The 20,484-nt window shown below is 57.7% G+C and overlaps 1 protein-coding gene across 1 annotated transcript in view; it reads right to left on the bottom strand.

The window, feature by feature from the left end:
• HDAC7 (histone deacetylase 7) overlaps positions 1–14,553 on the bottom strand; it is a 38,395-nt gene extending 23,842 nt beyond the window's left edge. Inside the window, 2 exon segments of the mRNA XM_058822080.1 lie at positions 14,452–14,493; positions 14,496–14,553. Of these exon segments, the coding sequence (XP_058678063.1) occupies positions 14,452–14,493; positions 14,496–14,541 (88 nt within the window). The 5' untranslated portion in view covers positions 14,542–14,553.
• Between the last annotated feature and the right edge of the window lie 5,931 nt (positions 14,554–20,484).

Raw genomic sequence — 20,484 nt, 5'->3', positions numbered from 1 at the left:
ACAGAAACCAAACAGATTTGGGGAAAATCCTCCTTTTCCAGAAGAGAAACATCCCCCAGAGCACATCCTGCCCTGCCAGATCCCTCACCCAGCCTGGCTGGGATGTGCTGGCTCCTCCTGGCTCTGGGGAGCCCCAAACTCCTCTGGGGAGCCCCAGACATCGCCCTGGCCTGGAGGGGAGGCAAATCTGCCCCTCCTGATGCCTTTCCCTGCAGCAAACACCCCATGGGGAGCTGCTGCTCCTCCACACCACCCAGCTCCTCTCCTTGAGGTGACAACAGCTCCAGCACTGCTCGGAGTGCAGGTATGGATGGATTGGGCTACAGGCAGCAGCTCCAGGCTGGCAAACCCTGGCTCTGGCCGAGTTGGAACACCCCAGTGCCCTCCATCAGCCTCATCTTCCTCTCCAGGCTCCCAGCAAGGGGCACCGGCACTGCCCAGAGCTTGGTATCATCTCCTGCCCGCTCAGTGGAATGAGCTCCCCATTCTCCGGTCAGGATGAGCTCCCTGCTCTCTGGGCAGGATGAGCTCCCTGTTCTCCCAGCAGGATGAGTGCTCTGTTCTTCAGGCAGGATGAGCTCCCTGTTCTGCCAGCAGGATGAGCTCCCTGCTCTCCCGGTCCCTGTTCTCCCAGGAGGATGAGCTGCCTGTTTTCCTGGTGGAATGAGCTCCCTGTTCCCTGTTCTCCAGGCAGGATGAGCTCCCTGTTCCCTGTTCTTCTGGTGGGATGAGCTCCCTGTTCTGTTCTCCCAGCAGGATGAGCTGTCCATTCTCCAGCAGGATGAGCTCCCTGTTCCCTGTTCTCCCAGCAGGATGAGCTCCCTGCTCTGCTCTCCTAGCAGGATGAGCTCCCCATTTTCCTGGTGGGACAAGCTCCCTGCTCTCCCGGCAGCATGAGCTCCCTGTTCCCTGTTCTCTGGGCAGGATGAGCTCCTGTTCCCTGTTCTCTGGGCAGGATGAGCTCTCTGTTCTCCCAGCAGGATGAGCTCCCTGCTCTCCCAGAAGGATGAGCTCCCTGTTCCCTGTTCTCTGGGCAGGATGAGCTCTCTGTTCTCCCAGCAGGATGAGCTCCCTGCTCTCCCAGAAGGATGAGCTCCCTGTTCCCTATTCTCCGGGCAGGATGAGCTCCCTGGTCCCTGTTCCCTGGGCAGGACGATGCCCGGGACGCAGCCCCAGCGCTCCCAGGACCCGGGCAAGGTGACATCAGCCCGGGAGGTTGCCAAGGCAAGCGGAGCAGAGATCAAACGATTGCAGCAGCTCTCTCTCCTCGCTTACCCAAGCGCTCCCGACCGGTTTGCCCTCCTCGGCGGCTCCTCCCTGCCCGGGGCACCCACTGGGAGCTGCTCGGGCACCGGCTGAGCCCGGGGCTGCCCACGGCACCCATTCATCCCTTTAATTGCTGCTGCAAGAGCCCGGCTTGAGTCACAGCCCCCCGGGGAAGGCTCAGCGCGGCCCCGTGCTTGATCTGGAAGCGCTGAGACAAAAAAATAAAGCTGGAATCACTCAATCCCCACTCCCGGCAAGCGGCTACTCCAAGGCGACCTGCCCGTTAATTAGAGCCGCAGGAAGGAAATCCCTTTGGCAAACGCTGGACCAAGTCCAGGGCTGGGTTGGAGGGCACAAAAGGAAATTTAAGAAGAAAACCCGAGGCTCAGGAGAAGCAGTAAAAGCTGGGAGAAGCACGGGCACAAAGGGAAAGAGGCACAAACTCAATTCCCTGAGCAATCCTTGGGCTCCAAACCTGCCCCGTGCTGACCCTCGGGCGTCTGAGGAGCCACCGAGGAGCTCCCCAGGGCAGACCTGGGGCCCAGCCTGAGTTATTTCTGTCGCAGGGAGGAAGCCACAGCGTTTTCAGTTTCCTGCACAAACACTCTTGGGGTGCCCTTCCCCACAGGCCCGGCGGGCGCTGCCTCCCTTCCTTGGCTGCTCGGGAAGGAAAGCTCAGGGTTGGCATCAGCGAGGCTGGGAAAGGTGCAGGTGGAGGGTGAAACCCACCTGGATCTGAGGGGACACCCCCTGGGGACAGCAGGGACAGCAGGGACAGGCACCCTGAGACAAACCTGGCTCGGTGCTGGGGCTTGCAGGCAGCTGTGGGGAGATGCTGGGAATTCCATCCGGGATGGAGAAGCTACAGGCAGGATTTCTGGTGGGACGAAACGCCAGGAGCACCTGGAGCCCCAAAGAGAAGCCTCGGAGGAGGCCGGCAGGACTGAGGGCGCAGGTGGGTGTGTGAGTGCTCCACACTCATGGAGCAACACTGCCCTGGGGCTTTAACCCAGAAAGAGGAGCTGCTGCTGCTGCTGAGCTGTCCAGAAATGGGGGAAAAGCAAAAAGAACCGGCAGAGAAACAGTGAGCCCAGCAATGACTCGGACACTGAGGAATCAGCGCTCATGGGGGGATTGAGCCTTCAAACCTCTCGTGATCAGAGCTGGTGTCAGCCCAGCAGAACCCCAAACACATCCAGGCCTTCAAAGCCCACCTGGCACCCAAACAAGCGAGCACACACCTGGACCCAGCCCACAGACCCCTCTCCGGGCAGGAGATGCTCCAGGTGCCCCTCACACCAACCTGGCCGTTCCAGCCCCTCCACCTGCCTGGCACACTCACCCACGGATGGCATCGTGTCCCTGCAGCCCCTCCAGGTCCCCGTGGCCACCAGGACCATGGGAGGAGCAGCCCCAGCCCCGGGAGCTCTCGGGTGCCCGGTGCGGGCGGTCCCGGGCGCGGCCGCCACCACTCCCTGCAGTTCTCACGGGCAGATCCAGATCGAGCCTTGGCAGAGCCCTGGCTGGCAGCCGGCCTCATCAGGCTCATTAAGTGCAATTAAGGCACGGCGGGCATCCCCTCCCCCACGCCCCTCTGGGGGATATTTTGCTTTTAGACAAAATAAACAGGGAGGTTTTGCGTGGGCTCGGGCAGGTGCCAGCGGCGGGCAGCAGCAGCAGCAGGTGGAAATGCTGAGGTCTCTTGGGGGAAGCCACGGTGAATATCAGCATCCAGCCCCAATTCCTGCCCTCCTCCTGCTCCCAGGGGTGCCCATTCCGGGCCCCCTGGCCTGGAGGGGAGCACCAGACCCTCTCCCCTTTGCAAACAGGAACATGGAATGGGATAAACTCCAAGGAAGCTGCCCCTGCACGCTCTCTGGGATTTTAAAACCACAAGGAAAAGCGTCCACGGCAACCTGAAGTGGGATTTGATTGCAGCAGCTCCTCCAGCATCACTTGGAAGCTGGTTATGGAACTGCTGCTCCTCCAGAGCCACAAACCTGGGAGAAGGGAGAGCACAGAGTGTCCAATCCCCTCCTCCTTCAGCACCATTCCTCCTCCTCTGGGGACTCCAAAAGGGCCAGGACACACACACTGAGGAGGTTTAAACCACACAGAACATCACCCCAGCCCTAAAATATCACCCCAAGGCCCAGAACATCACCCCAAGCCCAGGGTCCCCCACGAGGCCGCAGCCCATCCGAGATTTTCCCTCAATGCTGCCAAGGCGTTGCTCCATCGCCCTGGCAGTGCTGGACACCTCCTGTCAGCAGTGAAATCCGCGAGCTCCTGGTGTTCCTGGCAGGTCACAGGGGCTGCTCCTGACCCTGGGCTTTGTCACAAAGCTCTGGGGTGGGGTAGGGAGGGAGTCCCAGGGACCAAGATGCTGCCTGGGGAGGGTAAAACAGCCCCGCTCCATCCCATCCACTCTGGGACAAGGGAAAAAGCCAAAAGGGATCCTTAAAGCTTTCTGCTCCCCCATGAAAAAATCAGCTGGAGCTGTCCCAGGGCGGACTGGATGCCAGCACGTGTGAGAGCTGGGTTTGGACTCCTGGGGCTATCCCAGGGTATCCAGGCCAGGCAGAGATGGGCATTTCCCAGCCTGGCTCCTGCATGAGCACCAACAGCCCCAGGAAAGGCTCTGCCACCCAGAAAAACCCCAGAGATCTGTCACAGCCACCTCTGAGGCAGGGCCATGCCCCAACAGAGAGCTTTGCTTCAGATATTTGGGGTTTACTGCTGCTAAAGGGATTTAGCCAGAACAAATTAAGATCATTTCCCGCCTTAATTAATTCTACTTTCACTTCCTGGCACGCTGGAGCTGCAGTGAGGAGCCTCAACTCTGCCCCACCACTGTGCAAAAACCCAGGAGGGGCTTTGCAGCATTCTTGTCACCATCTGAGCCCTTTCCACACTGAAAACACCCTCAAAATCCAGAACCCCATTTCATGGCTGTAATTCTCCAGCACAGAGCAAGATGAGACCTTCCCCTCCCCGCTCAGCCAGAGGAGCTTCGAGGAGCAGCATTGAGCCTCTTGCACAACAAATCCCCTGCTCTCCCTGCCCGCCCCACATCCCTTTGAGGCACAGAGGAAGCAGGCTGGAGACATCCTTCCTGCGCTGGGGACAATGCGATGGAAATAGCCCGGGAGCGGCCGCGGGAGCCGCGCAGGGCCCGGCTTCTTCCGCCCATTGTCCGGCCAGGGCAGCTGCAGCGCCCCAGAGCAGAGCCAGGACCCCCAAAGGAGCCCCCCAAAGGAACCCAGAACCCCCAAACCCAAACTGCCCCATGCACCTTCGCCCAGCCCAGGCAGCTGCAGCGCCCCAGAGCAGAGCCAGAACCCCCAAAGGAGGCCCCCAAAGGAACCCAGAACCCCCAAACCCAAACTGTCCCGTCCACCTTCACCCAGCCCATGCAGCTGCAGCACCCCAGAGCAGAGCCAGGACCCCCAAAGGAACCCAGAACCCCCAAACCCAAACTGTCCCGTCCACCTTCACCCAGCCTGGGCAGCTGCAGCGCCCCAGAGCAGAGCCAGAACTCCCAAAGGAGGCCCCCAAAGGAACCCAGAACCCCCAAACCCAAACTGCCCCGTCCACTTTCACCCAGCCCATGCAGCTGCAGCACCCCAGAGCAGAGCCAGGACCCCCAAAGGAACCCAGAACCCCCAAACTCAAACTGTCCCGTCCACCTTCACCCAGCCCGGGCAGCTGCAGTGCCCCAGAGCAGAGCCAGGACCCCCAAAGGAACCCAGAACCCCCAAACCCAAACTGTCCCATCCACCTTCACCCAGCCTGGGCAGCTGCAGCACCCCAGAGCAGAGCCAGAACCCCCAAAGGAGACCCTCAAAGGAAACCAAAACCCCCAAAATCAAATTGCCCCATCCACCTTCACCCAGGACCCCACACAGGGTGGGGATTTGGGATTTTAGAATGAAATTCGCCGGATGCCGCGAACGCGCCGCGGTCACTGCTCAGCCTCAGCGACTTCACAGCAGCACAAAGCCCACCCCAAAAGCCTGGCAGCGTTCTCCACTGCAGGGAAAAACCCAGAAGACCCAAATGGCAGAGGATGCTTTCTCCAGGCCAAGCCCTGAGGGTGAAACGAAGCCCCCGGGGAGCAGGTTCCGCCCTAAATCCCAATTTTCTCCTCCAGATGGGAGGTGCACGAGTTCAGCTGCTCCGGCTCACGTCAGCAGCTGGAACAGCCTGCGAGGACCCACGCAAGCCCGGCCTGCCGAGGACGCTGCTGACGGCAGCCGAGCAGGGCAGGGTGGCAGCAGCAGAACGGCTCCGAGCGAGCCACCAATCAGCCCCCAAATTTGGGGCTGCCACTCAAGTCGGCGCCGGTTTTGGTATTCACCTCCCATTTCTGAGGGCTCTGAGAGAGCAAGTTATCACTTGCAGCCCTTCTGCATGATCAAGGTGGTGACAGAAGGTGTTTTTCTTTTAAAACACCCCCAAAACCAGACGTGTTTTCAAGGTCTGAGGTGGCTTAAGACTGGGATTTCAGGAGCGGCAATAGCTGGATGAGCAGCACAGAGCCACACTTGCAGAGGGAGGGAAATGAGAGGATGGATGGTGCCGCTTGTCCCTGCTCCTGCCACCACCCCCAGAGCCCCCCAGGGCAGGGGCACCATCCCTGCACAGCCTGGCTCCTCTTTAGTGGCCCAAAAGTGGGGCCAGGCCCTCTCTGAGCTGCTCCGCTCCCCGAGCATTCCCAAGTGCATTTCTGCCCTGCTGACGGGTTAAAAATAGAAACCATCAGTATTATTGTCCTGCAAGCAAATATAGAAAGATCACATCCTCCCTGCTGGAAAACGACACAGCAGGGACCTCTCCAAGCCCAGGCACGGGGAGAGCTCTATTTCGGGATGGGGAACTTGGGAAGTTTGAACAGAATCCCGAAATTCGTGATGTTGACTCAGTGCAGCGTTAAAGATCCATGGAAAACTTGCCTTCCCCCTGCTCTCCCGGGTTTTGTTCGGGATTTCGGGCTCGAGGAGGGTGCTCAGGCTTGCACGGCGCTCCCAGCGCTGCCCCAGCGCTGCCCTCGCGGATGGGAACGGCCCCGCTCCAGTTTGGGAGCGGTCTCGTCCCCGCCAGCGCTTCCCGGCTCCCAGGGAGGCGCTGCAGCAGGAAAATCCCATCCCTGCCCTGCTTCCCAAAGCTCCCAGCAGCTGGCACAGCCCCGTCCCAAAGGCAGCTTGCAGAGTTCCCCAGAAAGGGAAGAGCCAGCCCTAACCCCAGAGCAGGAGACGCCCTGAGCCTCCTTGACCCCTCCTTTGCTCCCTTCACCCTTTCCTAGTACCGACCCCTTCCCTTCTCCCATCTCTTTTCCCTGTTCCCATCCCCTTTCCCTGTTCTGATCCCTTTCCTTGCTCCCTTTCCCTTCTCCCATCACTTTTCCCTGTTCCCTATTCCCATCCCCTTTCCCCGCTCGCTTCCCTGCTCCCATCTCTTTTCCCTGCCCCAATCCCCTTTTTCTGCTCCCTTTCCCTTCTCCCATCTCTATTCCCTGTTACCCCATCCCTTTTCCCTACTACCATCCCCTTTCCTTGTTCCCTTTCCCTACTCCCGTCCCTTTTCCCTTCTCCCATCACTTTCCCTGCCCCAATCCCTTTTCTCTGCTCCCTTTTCCTACTCCCATCCCCTTTCCCTGCTCCCATCTCTTTTCCCTGTTCCCATCCCTTTCCCTGCTGGCTCCGGAGGGAGGGGGCCCTCATCCTGAACCTCGTTTTTTTGGAAAAGGAAGATTTCTACGCAATCCCGGCCTTTTTCCTTTCCTTTCCGTGTTTGCGCTGAGCGCTGGGGCCGCTCCCACCCAGCTGGGACCCGGCTCCAGACCCAACCTTGTTCCTCAGCAAATCCCCGGGGAGGGGAGAGGAATGCGGCAGGGTCACATCCAGCTGCTGCAAGGGAGGGGGAACCCAAACCGAGCCAGCTCCAAACCCCAAAACTGCCCCACAGCACCCCAGGGATGGCTCCCAAACCAAACCAAACCAAACCAAACCTGCACGCCTGGGGGGAGCTGGGGTTCACCACCCCAAAATCTCCCCCCATCCCCACTGAGCCTCCCCCCAAGGATGTGGGGCAGGGAATGCTCAGAGCAGAGCTCACTGCACTCCCTCCCCTCCTCCCCACAAAAAAACCCAGAACCAGAAGTGGTCAGAAAAAACCCGGCAGTGCCTCCACAACAATTCCAGGCAGCTCCATCCCCTGGAGGAGCCGGCTCTGCCCTCGTCCCCCCTCCAGCAGAGCCCCTCGTGATCCCAGCCAGGTGCCCTGGGCCATTCCCTCATCCCTCATCCCATTCCGTGCACATCCCAGCTGGCATTTCAGCCCCCAGCCAGCGCCAGATTTCTCTCTGCTGAGCCAATGCACTTGGAAATACATGACGACTTCAGCAGATTAATTGGAAACACAGCCTGGGTGTTGCAATCCCAGGAATGACTCCAATTTCAGGAACAAATGTTTTCATAGAATCGCAGAATCATAGAATATTCTGAGTGCGAAGGGACCCACAAGGATCATCCAGTCCAGGCCCTGGCCCTGCACAAACAGCCCAAAAATCCCACCCTGGGCATCCCTGGGAGCATTTTCCAAGTGCCCCTTGAGAATTTGGCATAACTTCACCAGTTTGCTGAATATTTCCAGCTAAACTGGGACAGACTCCTCTCACACCTGGGATTATTCTTTTAGTGTGGTGTGCTCCAATTAAAAACCTTCTCAAGAAGATTTAAGGCACACCACGTAACGGGAGGCAAGGAGAACAATTTCAGTTTGCTCTGTAAATCTTCTAAAACCTCGCTGGTTTTGAGCATCCCAGGGCTCCTCTCTGCAAAACCAGATCCAAACTCTTCCCCCAAGATCCTGAAAAGTCCCCAGGGCTGGGAGATGGATGAGGGTGGGGGAGGGATCATTGCATGGAAACCAATCCTGTGCTTCCATATTTTCCACCTCTCCACAGCAAAACCTTTCCCCTTCAGCATCAGTCAGCCCTTGCTCTGCTGCTCCCATTCCAACCCTTCAGAGGCTGAACCTGGTGATTTTGGAGGTCTTTTCCCACCTTAACAATTCCACGATTCTCCCCTTGCTGCCAAGGACTGGAAAGCCCTCTCGTGGTGGGCAGCTGTGCACCGAAGCTCAGGGTGATAAGGGAAGGAGAAAAGCTGGTCTATCCACCCTCAGAGCCTGGCAGGGAGCTCTGCTTTGCCATCCCACTGCCAGGGCTCCTGCAACCCAACAAAAAAAATCCTGTGTGGGATGTGGAAGAGGCTGCTGGAGGGGAAATGGGGAGCCCAAGCTCGGCTCTGTGGGCTGGAATGGCTGCAGAGCTTGGCAGCAAACAGGGAAGGGCAGAGAAAGGGCTGAGTGATGCTGAAACCCCTGCAACGGGAGAGGTTTTGCTGTGGAGGGGTGGAAAATATGGAAGCACAGGAATGGGAACCTTCCTCCATCATCATCCGTCTCCCAGCCCTGGTGGGTTTTGGGGATTTTGGGTGGTGACACCAAAGAGGGGGATCCAGAGGGAGGGATGGGCTCTGGAGGGGCTGTGGCTGCTCCTTCAGACCCTGTGGCTGCTGCAGACATGGACAGTGAATTCCTGCCCGGGTGAATTCCTGCCTTAGAGGGGTCTGGAGAGAGGAGTGCAGCCCCTGCAGTGCCCAGGTGAATTCCTGCCCAGGTGAATTCCTGCCTTGGCGGGCTCTGGAGCGAGGAGCGCAGCCCCTGCCTCGCAGGCCCCCATGGAGGCCACGACTGCAGCCAGATAAATCCCATTTGAATGTTCCCAGAGCAATCAGCTCCCACAGCCTGGCTCCCGGAGCCGCACCTCCTCTCTCTCCAGCTGTTTGGCTGCTCCTCTCAGCCCAGCCCTGCCAGAGCTGGAGCCCGAGCCAGCAGCAGCACAGGCTGCACAAACCCTCCCTCCCTGGAGCCCCCCCCCTGCCCCATCCAGGCTCAAATCCACCGACCCAGCCCCAAACCCAATTCCCTGCTTGGCCTTTGCCTCACGGAGCTCTTTTTGTCCTACACAAAAGCCACAACTCCCAGCCAGACCTTTGGGGTGGGATTCCTCCTCCCTGCCATGAAGTCAACCTAAGTCAGAGTGTTCCTGCCGTTAATTTGGGTCATCTGACAAAACAAAAAACACCGGGTTTTGCGGTGAGATGCCACTTTGGGAGCTTTGCTCATCCCACAGATCTTTCTTTGGGGTGTCCCCATGATTGGGAGATCCATGGGATCCCAAAAGATCCCAGCATGGGGATGGGAACGTCTGCCCTGAGCTGGACTGTGGGGTCAGGCTGGCTGGACAGTGGGAGAGCTCCGGCCAAGCCTCATCCCTCATTCCCAGGGTCAGGAATGTGCAAGAGCTGCTGCAAGGGGATGACCACAGAAGCCACGTGGACAGAGGGAATGTGGGGAGGCTCTGCAAGGATCTCTGCACGCCAGGAGACCCAGGAGGAGCAGGGAGGACACGGGGATCTGTGCAGATCCAGCACACGCCCCAGCTCCAACGGGGCTGAGCCCACAAATCCTTCTGCAAGTTTCTCTGTCCCACCTCCAGATGTGCCAGCGCCCCGTCCTACACCCTGCGCCCCTCCCAGGCACACCCTGCACCCTCTGGGCTCTCCTGGCACTGCGTCCCAGACACGTCTGTGAGGGGCTGGGCTGGCTGGAGCTGATGTCCCCCAATGCCAGCACCCAATTCCTCATCCCAGTCCCCATTGCCGACCCAGCCCAGCCCCAGCTGGGACAGAACCTCCACCCAGGCACAGTGCTGTGACTAAAGCAGGCTGACACCCCGAGAATGCAGCTCTGACAGCAAGGTCCCACCAAGGCAAAAACAATCCAAACCCTCCCAGTTCCCCGCTCGCTCTCAGGGCTTCGTCATCGGCGCTGATAGAGATCCACAGCTCGCAGCACAAACAGGGAGGCGGCCAAGGAACCCGCAGGAGCAGCAACCGAGACTCGTGGAGCCCTGGCCAGGGCCAGAGGCAGCTGCAGATGCTGCTCCAGGGACTCCTGAGCTGTGATTTGACACGAGCCCTGATCAGATGTGGCATCACCGGGATGGTTCACGCAGGAGGGACGAGGCCAGCGCACAAAGCACAGCTCAGCCGTGCCTGCAGCAGCTCCTGCTCTGCCAGAGGAGCCCAGGCATTGAGTGTGCTCTGCCTTCAACCAGCCTGGGCTCCACCATCGCCTCTCCCTGCCAGGCAGGGCCCCCTTGCTGCAGCTTTTTCAACCTTTCTCAAGTGGGGAGTGCAGCACTGACACTGCACTAAGAACATCAAAGTCACCGCTCCTCACTCCCACCTGATGTCCCATTTCCTCACTCCCACCTGGTGCTTTTTGGCACCACCCAAAAGCACAGACTCAGCAGAAATTCAGTCCTGCAGGGATTTTGGAGGTGTCCCAGTTGCCCTGTGTTCCTACAGGTGCTGTGTCCCCACAGGAGCTCTGTGTCCCTACAGGTCCTGTGTCCCTACAGGAGCTCGGTGTCCCTAAGGTGCTCCATGTCCCTGCAAGGGCCCTGTGTCCCTACACAACCCCAGCTCTGAGGAACCAGCCTGGTTTGGGAGCTGACCCTCCATGCCATAACTCCATCTCCCAGGAACCAGCCTGGTTTAGGAGCTCACCCTCCATGCCATAACCCCATCTCCAAGGAACCAGCCTGGTTTAGGAGCTCACCCTCCATGCCATAACCCCATCTCCAAAGAACCATCCTGGTTTAGGAGCTGACCCTCGATGCTGTAACCCCAGCTCTGAGGAACCAGCCAGGTTTAGGATCTCACCCTCCATGTCACAACCTCACCTCCCTCCCTCTCTTCCCCCACGGCCCCAGGCCCTTTGCTCACACGGTTCCTGCAATTCCTGGCTTCGAGGCTTCCGCCACCATCTGGGCTCCATTTAGGGGAGCTGATGTTTTTCACAGGGCTGTAATCTAAACTTTGGGATTGAGTTTACATCTCACATACCAGCGTCTCACCGCCGGGCCTGGCGGCTGCCAGTCCTGTGCCAGCAGCCCCGGGCACCTGGGAACGGTGCAGGGATCCCAAACCAGGGATCCCAAACCCACAAACCACCAGGGATCCATCCAGGCACTGCCCCTGCCAGTGGGTGAGAGCTGTGGGAGCCCAAGGAGCTGGGAATGAGCTCGGCTTGCCCCAGGAGGCTTCGATGTGAGACAAAGCCCCACATCAGTGTCATCCATTGATGGGAGACAAAGCCCCTCATCAGTGTCATCCAAAGCCCCACATCAGTGTTACCAAAGCCCCACAGCAGCATCATCCAGAGCCCCCCAGAAATGTTATCCAAAGCCCCACACCAGCATCATCCATCCCAGCAGCAGGAAATTCCCCAGCCTGGGCAGCCTGAGATGGGAGCACAGGAAGCAGAAGCAATCTGGGAGCAGGGATGCAGAGAGGCAGGTCCAGCCCTACTCGTGCTCCAAGCCCAGGGTGACAGACCCACCTCAGGGCCAGCCCTCAGGTGACAATTGGCACCCCCAAATCCCTGCCAGGCCCCCCATGCCCTCCCCAGCCTTCCTCCACCCTCCTCTCTGGCTGCAAGGTGGGCAGAGCCGCAGGCAGTGTCCAGAGGCAGCCAAGGTGGCTCGATCCCAGCCATCCGCGAGGCTCAGCCAAACCCAAAAAATAATGTTTTCATACTTTGACTTTTCAGGCAGGATTTAGTCATTTGTGGACACGAGGCCTTGGCAGGGCCGCGCTGCCTCTGCTCACCTACCCCAGCCCGCGGCTGTTTACGGCGGCAGAGCCTCGGAAGGAGAGGGAAAATTGGTGTTTAATCCAGGTGAATTATTCCTGCTTGTTTTATGGAGCCTGCAGCTGGTGGGGAAGGGGGAATTCAGCATCCCTGCACAGTCAGGGATGGGTTTACCACAGGAGATGAGGCACCACAACACAGCCCACCCCACAGCTCCACAAACGCTGCCTGGACAAACCCAGCAGGACTTTTGCCCACCTAATGGCTAAAAAATGAGTTAAGGGCAGAGGAGCAAGCCCTGGCTGGGCACACTGGTGGTAAAAGGCAGAGAGCTGCTCTGCCATAGGAGAAAAGCAGGTTCCACCCCAGCCTGGTGGGGCTGTGCAGGCTCTGTTTGCTCAGCCTGGCATGGGGCACTCTGGGCTGCCAGGGGTGATGGATCCAGGAGATCCAGGCCCTGCTGGCTGCCAGGGCATCCCTCAGGAACCCTCCGTGCCCAGGCTCCAACACGAGCTCCTCACCCTGGTGTCAGATCCAAAGTTCCCAGGCACGAGCCCAGGGCTTAATCTGCCTTTGTCCCCTCCCTCCTCCCACGTTTGTTATTAAACATTTGTTACTTGTTATTAAACTATGGCCACTTATCTGCAAATCCTGCCTCTGAAACCAGCAAAGCCACAGCACTGAGTGCCACGCTGTGTCCCACAGCCCGGGGGATGCCAGGAGTTCATCCCCACACACTCTGTCTGCCTTCAAAGCTCATCCACCACGAGGATTCCACCAGGATGAGGATCCCACCACGATCAGGATCTCACCACGACCAGGATCCCACCAGGATGAGGATCCCACAATGAAGATCCCACCACAGTGAAGATCCCACCATGATGAGGATCCCATCACAACCAAGATGTCACCATGACCAGGATCCCACCAGGATGAGGATCCCACAATGAAGATCCCACCACAACCAAGATCCTGCCACCCTGAGAATCCCACCACGACCAAGATCCCACCACAACCAAGATCCTACAATGAAGATCCCACCACAACATGGATCCCACCACAACCAAGATCCTACCATCACAAGGATCCCACCACCACAAGGATCCCACCACGACAGTTCTGCATTTTCATCCAGCAACCAAACCACCCAAAACATCCACGAGGCTGAAACAGCCAAGTTGAGCAAGTCCTCCTGGAAAAGGAACCAAAATAGAGCAAGTCCTCCTGGAAAAGGAGCCGTTCCAGAGTGGGGCTTCCCAACCAAGCATGGGATGGAGCTCGGAGACAGGAGGGATTGCAGCCCTGGGATCAGCAGCACAAACCCATGAGGTTGTCCAGTGGCAGGAGGAGCTTTCTGAGGAGCCTCCGTGCCCTCCAGGCACTGCAGCAGGAGCTGCACAGCTGTCCTGACTGGGAAGGACAGATAAGGCTGAAATGATTCATTCAGTGCAAACCTTTATTTGCTCTTGCTTACCCAGAGGAGCCAGCAGCTGCTAACGCCAAACTGGGCCGGCTCCCAAGCGCAGACAAAGGCCTGCAAAAATGGCTTTAAGGAGGAACTGACTGCTCAAAAAAGCAATCCTAGAAGAGGGAGTTAGAAAGAGGGAGCGCAGCGCGGCGCAGGAGGAAGAGGAAGCCAGAGAGCACCTAAAAATAAATGTTAAAAAAAGCAGCAAGACGCAGGACAAAGGCCCGGGGCGCACGTGACCGCTCCCCGCAGCGCAGGCAGGATGCGAGCTCGGAACACAACACTCCCTCCCCAGCAACCCCACGTACAGAGCCCCGAGCACCTCCCAGCCCGGCCAAAGCCACCACGGCACCTTTCCCACCCTCAAAGGGCTTTTTTCTCCGTGCCATGAATCCCCCAGGGGCAGGATGCTGGCTGTGCCCCAAGATGGGCATGACCCGGGCCGGGGTGGGAATGCACCGAACGCAGAAGAGTTTGAAAATGTCAAAGGAATTGAAAGGAAGTCTGGAAAATGAGGTTCCTCCCAAGGAGCACCCTCAAAACCAGCTAAAGTCCTGTGGAAGCACCACCCCTGCATCCCCCAGGCAGTGCCTTCACCAGATCTGAGCAGAGCTGGTGGGACACTCGTGAGTTTGCTCTGAAACAACCAGAAAATGCAGCTGACAGAGGAGCCAGAAAATGCAGCTGACAGAGGAGACTGTCCTGTGCCTGCTGCTGCAGCTGGGACTGATGCTGTGGCTCCCTTCCCGTGGCTCCAAGGCTGCAGAATGACCCAGGATGGGACATCAACCCCCAGTGCCCTGAGCTGGCCCCACTGGTGCCCACCAGACACTGGAGAGCTCCACCCCAGGCCCAGGAGCGAGCCCAGCCTTGTTCTCCGTCCCTGAGCATCCCTCAGGATGTTCCCTTCACACTTTCCCCCAGCCCCACCAGGGCTCACTGCCGTGCAGGGAAGGAACAAACACCCAGGGACGGGGAGAGGCACTTACAGGACGGGCTGAACATCACCAGCGCGGCGCGGATCTCCAAGCCTGAGAACATCCAGCGAGTTCCGCTGCCGGGAAGCCGCAGCTCCGCATCCCACGTTCACTTCTGCTCCATCCCTGCTGCCCAGCCCATCCTCGGCAGCGGGGAGAGCGTCTGAGCCGTGCCGAGCTGGGTCAGACACAGCCGGGGCGGCGGAGGAGCCTCTCAGATCTGACTCATCCCGTCCCAGAGCGGCTCCTCAGTGCATGCCCAGCCAGCCGGGGTCCCTCAGAGCTGCCCGGCCGGGCTGTGCCCACGCTGTCCCCTCAAAGCCACCCCGGGACAGGGGCAGGATCCCTGCATGGCACTGCCTGCCGCTCCTCACGCCACGCTCCCTGAGCTCATGACTGAGCAACGCCGGCGAGCCAAGAATAGAGAGCTTGAAGTGAAACCTCCCGGGATTGGCAGCTATTTCGGGCGGCTCGGCCGCCGGGGCTGCGTGACATAAGAGGATATAAAAGAGGAAACTCTGCACAACAACTCTCACCTCGCCGAGACAGAGCCGGGTCGCGGCAGGTAGGGTTGATGGGAGCGCCCTTGGGGCGAAGCCATCACTGTGACAGCCCCCAGCCCCAAGGGGCAGCACTGGGACCCCTTTGGGGCCGTCCCCAACCCTGAAGCCCCCCGAGCATCCCCAGGGCTGAGCCCGGAGGGAAGTGCAGAGCTGCAGCCCAGCGTGGCCGCGGCTTCTCTGCAATGGGATGAGGCCAAACCCCAGCACAAACCACCCCGAGCCCAGGCTGCTGCCACAGGTTCAGCCTGCCCAGGCACCTCTGTGGAGCAGGAATTGCAGAGGTGCTGCTGTGGCCAAAGGAGCTCAAAGGGAGCTGACAGGACTGAGGCACCCCGAGCACCCCCAAAGCCCAAATCCCAAAGCTCAGATCCAAAATCCCAAAGCCCAGATCCGAAATCCCAAACTCCAGATCCCAAACCCCAGATCCCAAATCCCAAAGCCCAGATCCGAAATCCCAAACTCCAGATCCCAAAGCCCCAGTCTCAAATCCCAAACCCCAAATCCCAAAGCCCAAATCCCAAAGCCCAAATCCCAGATCCCAAAGCCCAGATCCCAAAGCCCAGATCCCAAATCCCAAAGCCCAAATCCCAAAGTCCAGCTCTGCCCAAGCAGCCCCTCAAGCTCCTGGCTCAGCTCACCCCTGGAAGGAAAGGCTGGGATTGCACCCAACCACCAGATGTGGGGTGGAAAGATCTGGTCCTGGTTAACAACCAGCATCAAGATTAATGCAGGAAGTTAAAATGGCAATTCTGGGAGATCTCTGCACTCTTAGATACCGGGAAAACAAACACACAAGCTGCAGTTTGTGGAGATCAAACTCAGCACCTGAAACCAGTCCCTGCCAGTTTGCAGCGTTGTCCATCCCTCGTGATGCCCCTGTGCTCTGCCAGCTCACTCACATCCCAGAAATGTGCTTTTGGGATTTTTGGTGAGCAGTAAGTCACCAGCACAGAGTCTACAGTGCTAATTAGGAAGAAATTCCTCCCTGGGAGGGTGGGCAGGCCCTGGCACAGAGAAGCTGTGGGTGCCCCTGGATCCCTGGCAGTGCCCAAGCCAGGTTGGATGGGATTTGGAGCACCCTGGGACAGCCTAAGGTGTCCCTGCCCATGGCAGGGGTGGCACTGGATGAGCTTTAAGGCACCTCCCATCCTAAACAATCCCACAATTCTACGAAATAACAGAATTCCCCAAACAGTCTGCTCTAAAAACACCCTCCAAAACTCACCCAGGGCACGAGGGGGAACAGGGCACCTCTGATTCCATCCCTCACCCTGAGAGAAACAGCCAGATAAGGCCTTCCAGTTAAACCCAGCTCTCAAAGGCTGCACAACCACCACAAGCCACAGACCTGCTGAACGCGCAGCTCCATTGTCCCAGCACTGCTGTCCCCGTGGCAGCAGGTGACAGGGCCCTGACAAAGCCAGGGATTGTCCCTTGGCATGGGGACCCTGCACTCTGTGCCCATCCTGGAAGATGGAAATGCCATTTTGTCTCTCTGATGTGAGAAACAAAATATGGATTAGTTCTATATTGCACACAGAACTAAAATATTAGTTCTATATTGTTGTATAAAGACATGGAAGCCAACAGTATAAAGTGTCATTGCTAACGTCTTTTAAAATTGACTTTTCTAATCTCTTAACTATATTAGCAACATAAGCAGAACCTGGGATTAAATTGAGAGGTTGTGGAAAGAGCTGAAAAGCCTGAACTACAGCAGCAAGCTCAACAATTTGAGGAGATTCTTCTATTATTTGGACATCTGATTCTTAAGTATTAGTTTTTTTGGCTCAACCAAGTTACAACTGATTTGTGACTTTTGCCAGAGCAAAAGTGAAGACAGTTATTGTGTTTAAAGGCTCTTCACTTAACTTAGGTTTCTCTCTAAAATTCAATTTTGATTGTAATAATTTGTGAGTTGGGTAATGAACAGAACAAACACCCGGGAAGTCAAACAATGCATACTGCAAATTGTCAGAATTTTGTATTGCACCCCCAGGCTACAAATGAAAGTTATTGTCAGTGCATCGAGCCCTGGGCAAACCTGGGGAATTTACATGAGCCTTGAAGTTCAGGAAAGCATAAAGGAGGGAAGAATTTGAGAGAGCGATCCTGGCTTTGTCTCCAGCGTGGCGAGGAAGTTCTCCACATTTTCTGTGCTGCCCAAGGCTCCCCTTACGCAACAGCAGCTGACGAAAAAGCAGCCTCAGCATCAGCAGCTTTTCCCTCCCTCTGTGAGAGATCCTCCTGTCATGGGAGATCCTCCTTCTGTGGGAGATCTTCCTTCCATGGAGATCTTCCTTCCATGAGAGATCCTCCTTCTGTAAGAGATCTTCCTTCCATGGAGATCTTCCTTCCATGAGAGATCCTCCTTCCATGAGAGATCCTCCTTCCATGAGAGATCTTCCTTCTGTAGGAGATCTTCCTTCCATGGAGATCTTCCTTCCATGAGAGATCCTCCTTCTGTGGGAGATCTTCCTTCCATGAGAGATTCTCCTTCTGTAAGAGATCTTCCTTCCATGGAGATCTTCCTTCCATGAGAGATCCTCCTTCTGTAGGAGATCTTCCTTCCATGGAGATCTTCCTTCCATGAGAGATCCTCCTTCTGTGGGAGATCTTCCTTCCATGGAGATCTTCCTTCCATGAGAGATCCTCCTTCTGTGGGAGATCTTCCTTCCATAAGAGATTCTCCTTCCAGGGAGATCCTCCCTCCTCGAGAGATCCTCCTTTTGTAAGAGATCCTCCTTCTGTGGGAGATCCTCCTGTAAGAGATCCTCCTTCCATGGCAGATCCTCCATCCATGGCAGATCCTCCCTCCCTGAAGGCTCAAGAGCATCTCCAGAGAGCCGACCCCAGCACCACATCCCGACTCCTTCCTGCAGCACCAGAGAGCTGCTCCTCCCAGGAGAACTGCCCGGCTTCCACCTCTCTGGAGCTCCCAGGGCACTTCCAGGGCTGCAGGACGCTCCAGAGGCTCCTTGGACACGCTGTGATCTTTCAGAGCAGCACATGGACCCAGGTGAAAGAGGGGAGGACCCAGGGAAGCACCGGGAGGATGCTCCGGACCAGCACCACTGCCAGGTTCACCCCGCACACGTTAAAATTCAATCCATGAGGAGAAACGAGGCTCTCCTGGTGAGCAGTGTGAGCCACCACCGGTTCCTGCACCTCTGTCCTGTTCCCTGCCTTTGGTGCCACCTTCCAGCACGGGGCACAGCGTGCCCAGATCTGCAGGGTTTGTTTGGCCCTGCTGGGAGCCGTGTTTTGATCCAGCTCAGCAATGCAGCCCTGTGGGAGAGCCAATTCTCCCTCTGGCACCGTTCCTGCTCCTGGACACCAACAGCTCACGGGACAAAACTGATGGATGCGGGTGTCGGGGGGGTTTGTCACTGAGATGAGGGGCAGGGCAGCCCAGCAAAACCCCACAAACTCCATCCTAATTCTCCTTCCAGCAGCCACACACCACACCTGGACTTGAGACTGAAGTTTTAGGTAGAGGAAAGCAAAAAAGGCGTGCTGGATGTATGCAGGGATCACAAACTAACCCAAATGAGGGCTGGATGTGTGCAGGGATCACAAACAAACCCAAAGCTGGGCTGGATGTGTGCAGGGATCACAAACAAACCCAAAGCTGGGCTGGATGTGTGCAGGGATCACAAACAAACCCAAATGAGGGCTGGATGTGTGCAGGGATCACAAACGAAACTAAAGCTGGGCTAGATGTGTGCAGGGGTAACAAACAAACCCAGAGCTGGGCTAGATGTGTGCACGGATCACAAACTAACCCAAACCAGGGCTGGATGTGTGCAGGGGTAACAAACAAACCCAAACCAGGGCTGGATGTGTGCAGGGACCACAAACGAATCCAGAGGTGGGCTGGATGTGTGCAGGGATCGCAAATGAACCCAGAGCTGGGCTGGACGTGTGCAGGGGTCAGATGTGAGGCCACTGCCCCACTCCAGCTCCTCTGTGGGGCCAGGACCTCCATGCAGACCCACCCTTGGGGTGTCCCCTCCCTGCTGGGGCCTCCCTGGGTGACAGCGTGGCGCTGACTCAAGGCTCTTTCCTCAGCATCCTCGGATGTTGCCCAAGAGGCAGCACACGGCGGCAGGGACAGTGTGACAAGGACAGTGACAGGGATGGTGACAGTGACAGTGACACGGGGACAGTGACATGTGGCACCCCCAGCTCTGCCACCTCAGCGACGCTGAGCCGCCTCCACGCTGAGCCTGGGAAAGCTCCAAACTCACTCCAACGGGCACTCGGGCTCTGCTGGCTATTTATAGAGTGACAGAAGGCTGGGACAGTGCCACCCAGTGCCACCCCGGCCTCCTGGCTCTGCCCAAGCTCCAAGGCAAGCGGCCGGACCCGGAATTCGGCACATTCATTCAGAGTTAGCAAGTGCTGCTATATCGGGAAGGAAGGCAGCTCCAGGGCAAGACAGAGCTCTCCAGGACACAGAAAGAAAACAAATCCCTCGCCTGCAGTCTGCTCCTAAATTTCCTTGGCTGGGCTTAACGAGACCCGGGGTTTTTGTGCTGAAAAGTGAACGTTTACCAGCCCTGCACACCCCTGAAATTTGGCCACCCCTCGGGAGCTTCGTGGCTCCATCACATCAAACAGCACATGTGCCAATTCAGACCTTCCCCGAGTGACAGAACTGTCCCCAACAAACGCCACCCGTCGGGAAGGGCACCTGGAGCAGAGCAGCCGCTCCAAGGAGGGGAACGTGGGGTGACCAGAAACAAACCCCGTGTGTGAGGGCACCAACAAAGGCAGGAAAACATCGGGGGCTGCTCCCAGCAAAGCTCCCCGAGGCGTTTTAGGGCACTCAGAGCCGCAGAGCAGCACTGGCAGTGCCAAGCAGGAGCTCGCAGGGGATGCCCCAGCCTGGCACCCACTCGGGACGGGCAGGACAGGCTTTTGTGGCCCTGTGTCCCCTCGCCGGCTCGGCACGGACACCCGAGTCAGCAGAGAAGCTGTTAATGGGGAGCCGGCAGAGCCTGAACGGTTCGGATGCATTCCTGCCCTGGGGGAGCATAGCAAGGGGATGAGGCAGCCACGGCAGCTCCAGCTCCGGGACTGACTCACCTCCCTCCCGAGCTGTCCCGGAGAGCAGCGACGGGGCTGGATGGAGATCAAAAGGTAATAAATCACATCAGAACAACTCAGGTCTGATGTCTGAACCAGAGATGGAAGAGCAGATTCGCCACCTCCCCTGCTGCAGTCGGGCAGCGGGGCACAAGGAGCTGCCTGCTTTCGGAGCCTTGCCAACACACTTGTTTGTTTTTTCCCCTCCTCAAGGTCCCAGCTGTTAAACCCATGATTGCAGGATTTCCCAGACTCGCTGAAAAAGCACGTATGCCATTGTGTCCCGCTGCTGGAACAGGAAAAAGCCTGAAAATCCGAGCCACGGACTCCAAACACACAAGGTCTCCTTACAACTGACGTTTTCAAGCCTCATTTTTCTTTCAACAGTTTC

Source organism: Ammospiza caudacuta, chromosome 31 (genome assembly GCF_027887145.1).
Source record: "Ammospiza caudacuta isolate bAmmCau1 chromosome 31, bAmmCau1.pri, whole genome shotgun sequence".
Taxonomy (NCBI): domain Eukaryota; kingdom Metazoa; phylum Chordata; class Aves; order Passeriformes; family Passerellidae; genus Ammospiza; species Ammospiza caudacuta.
This window is presented reverse-complemented; position numbering and strand designations above follow the sequence as displayed.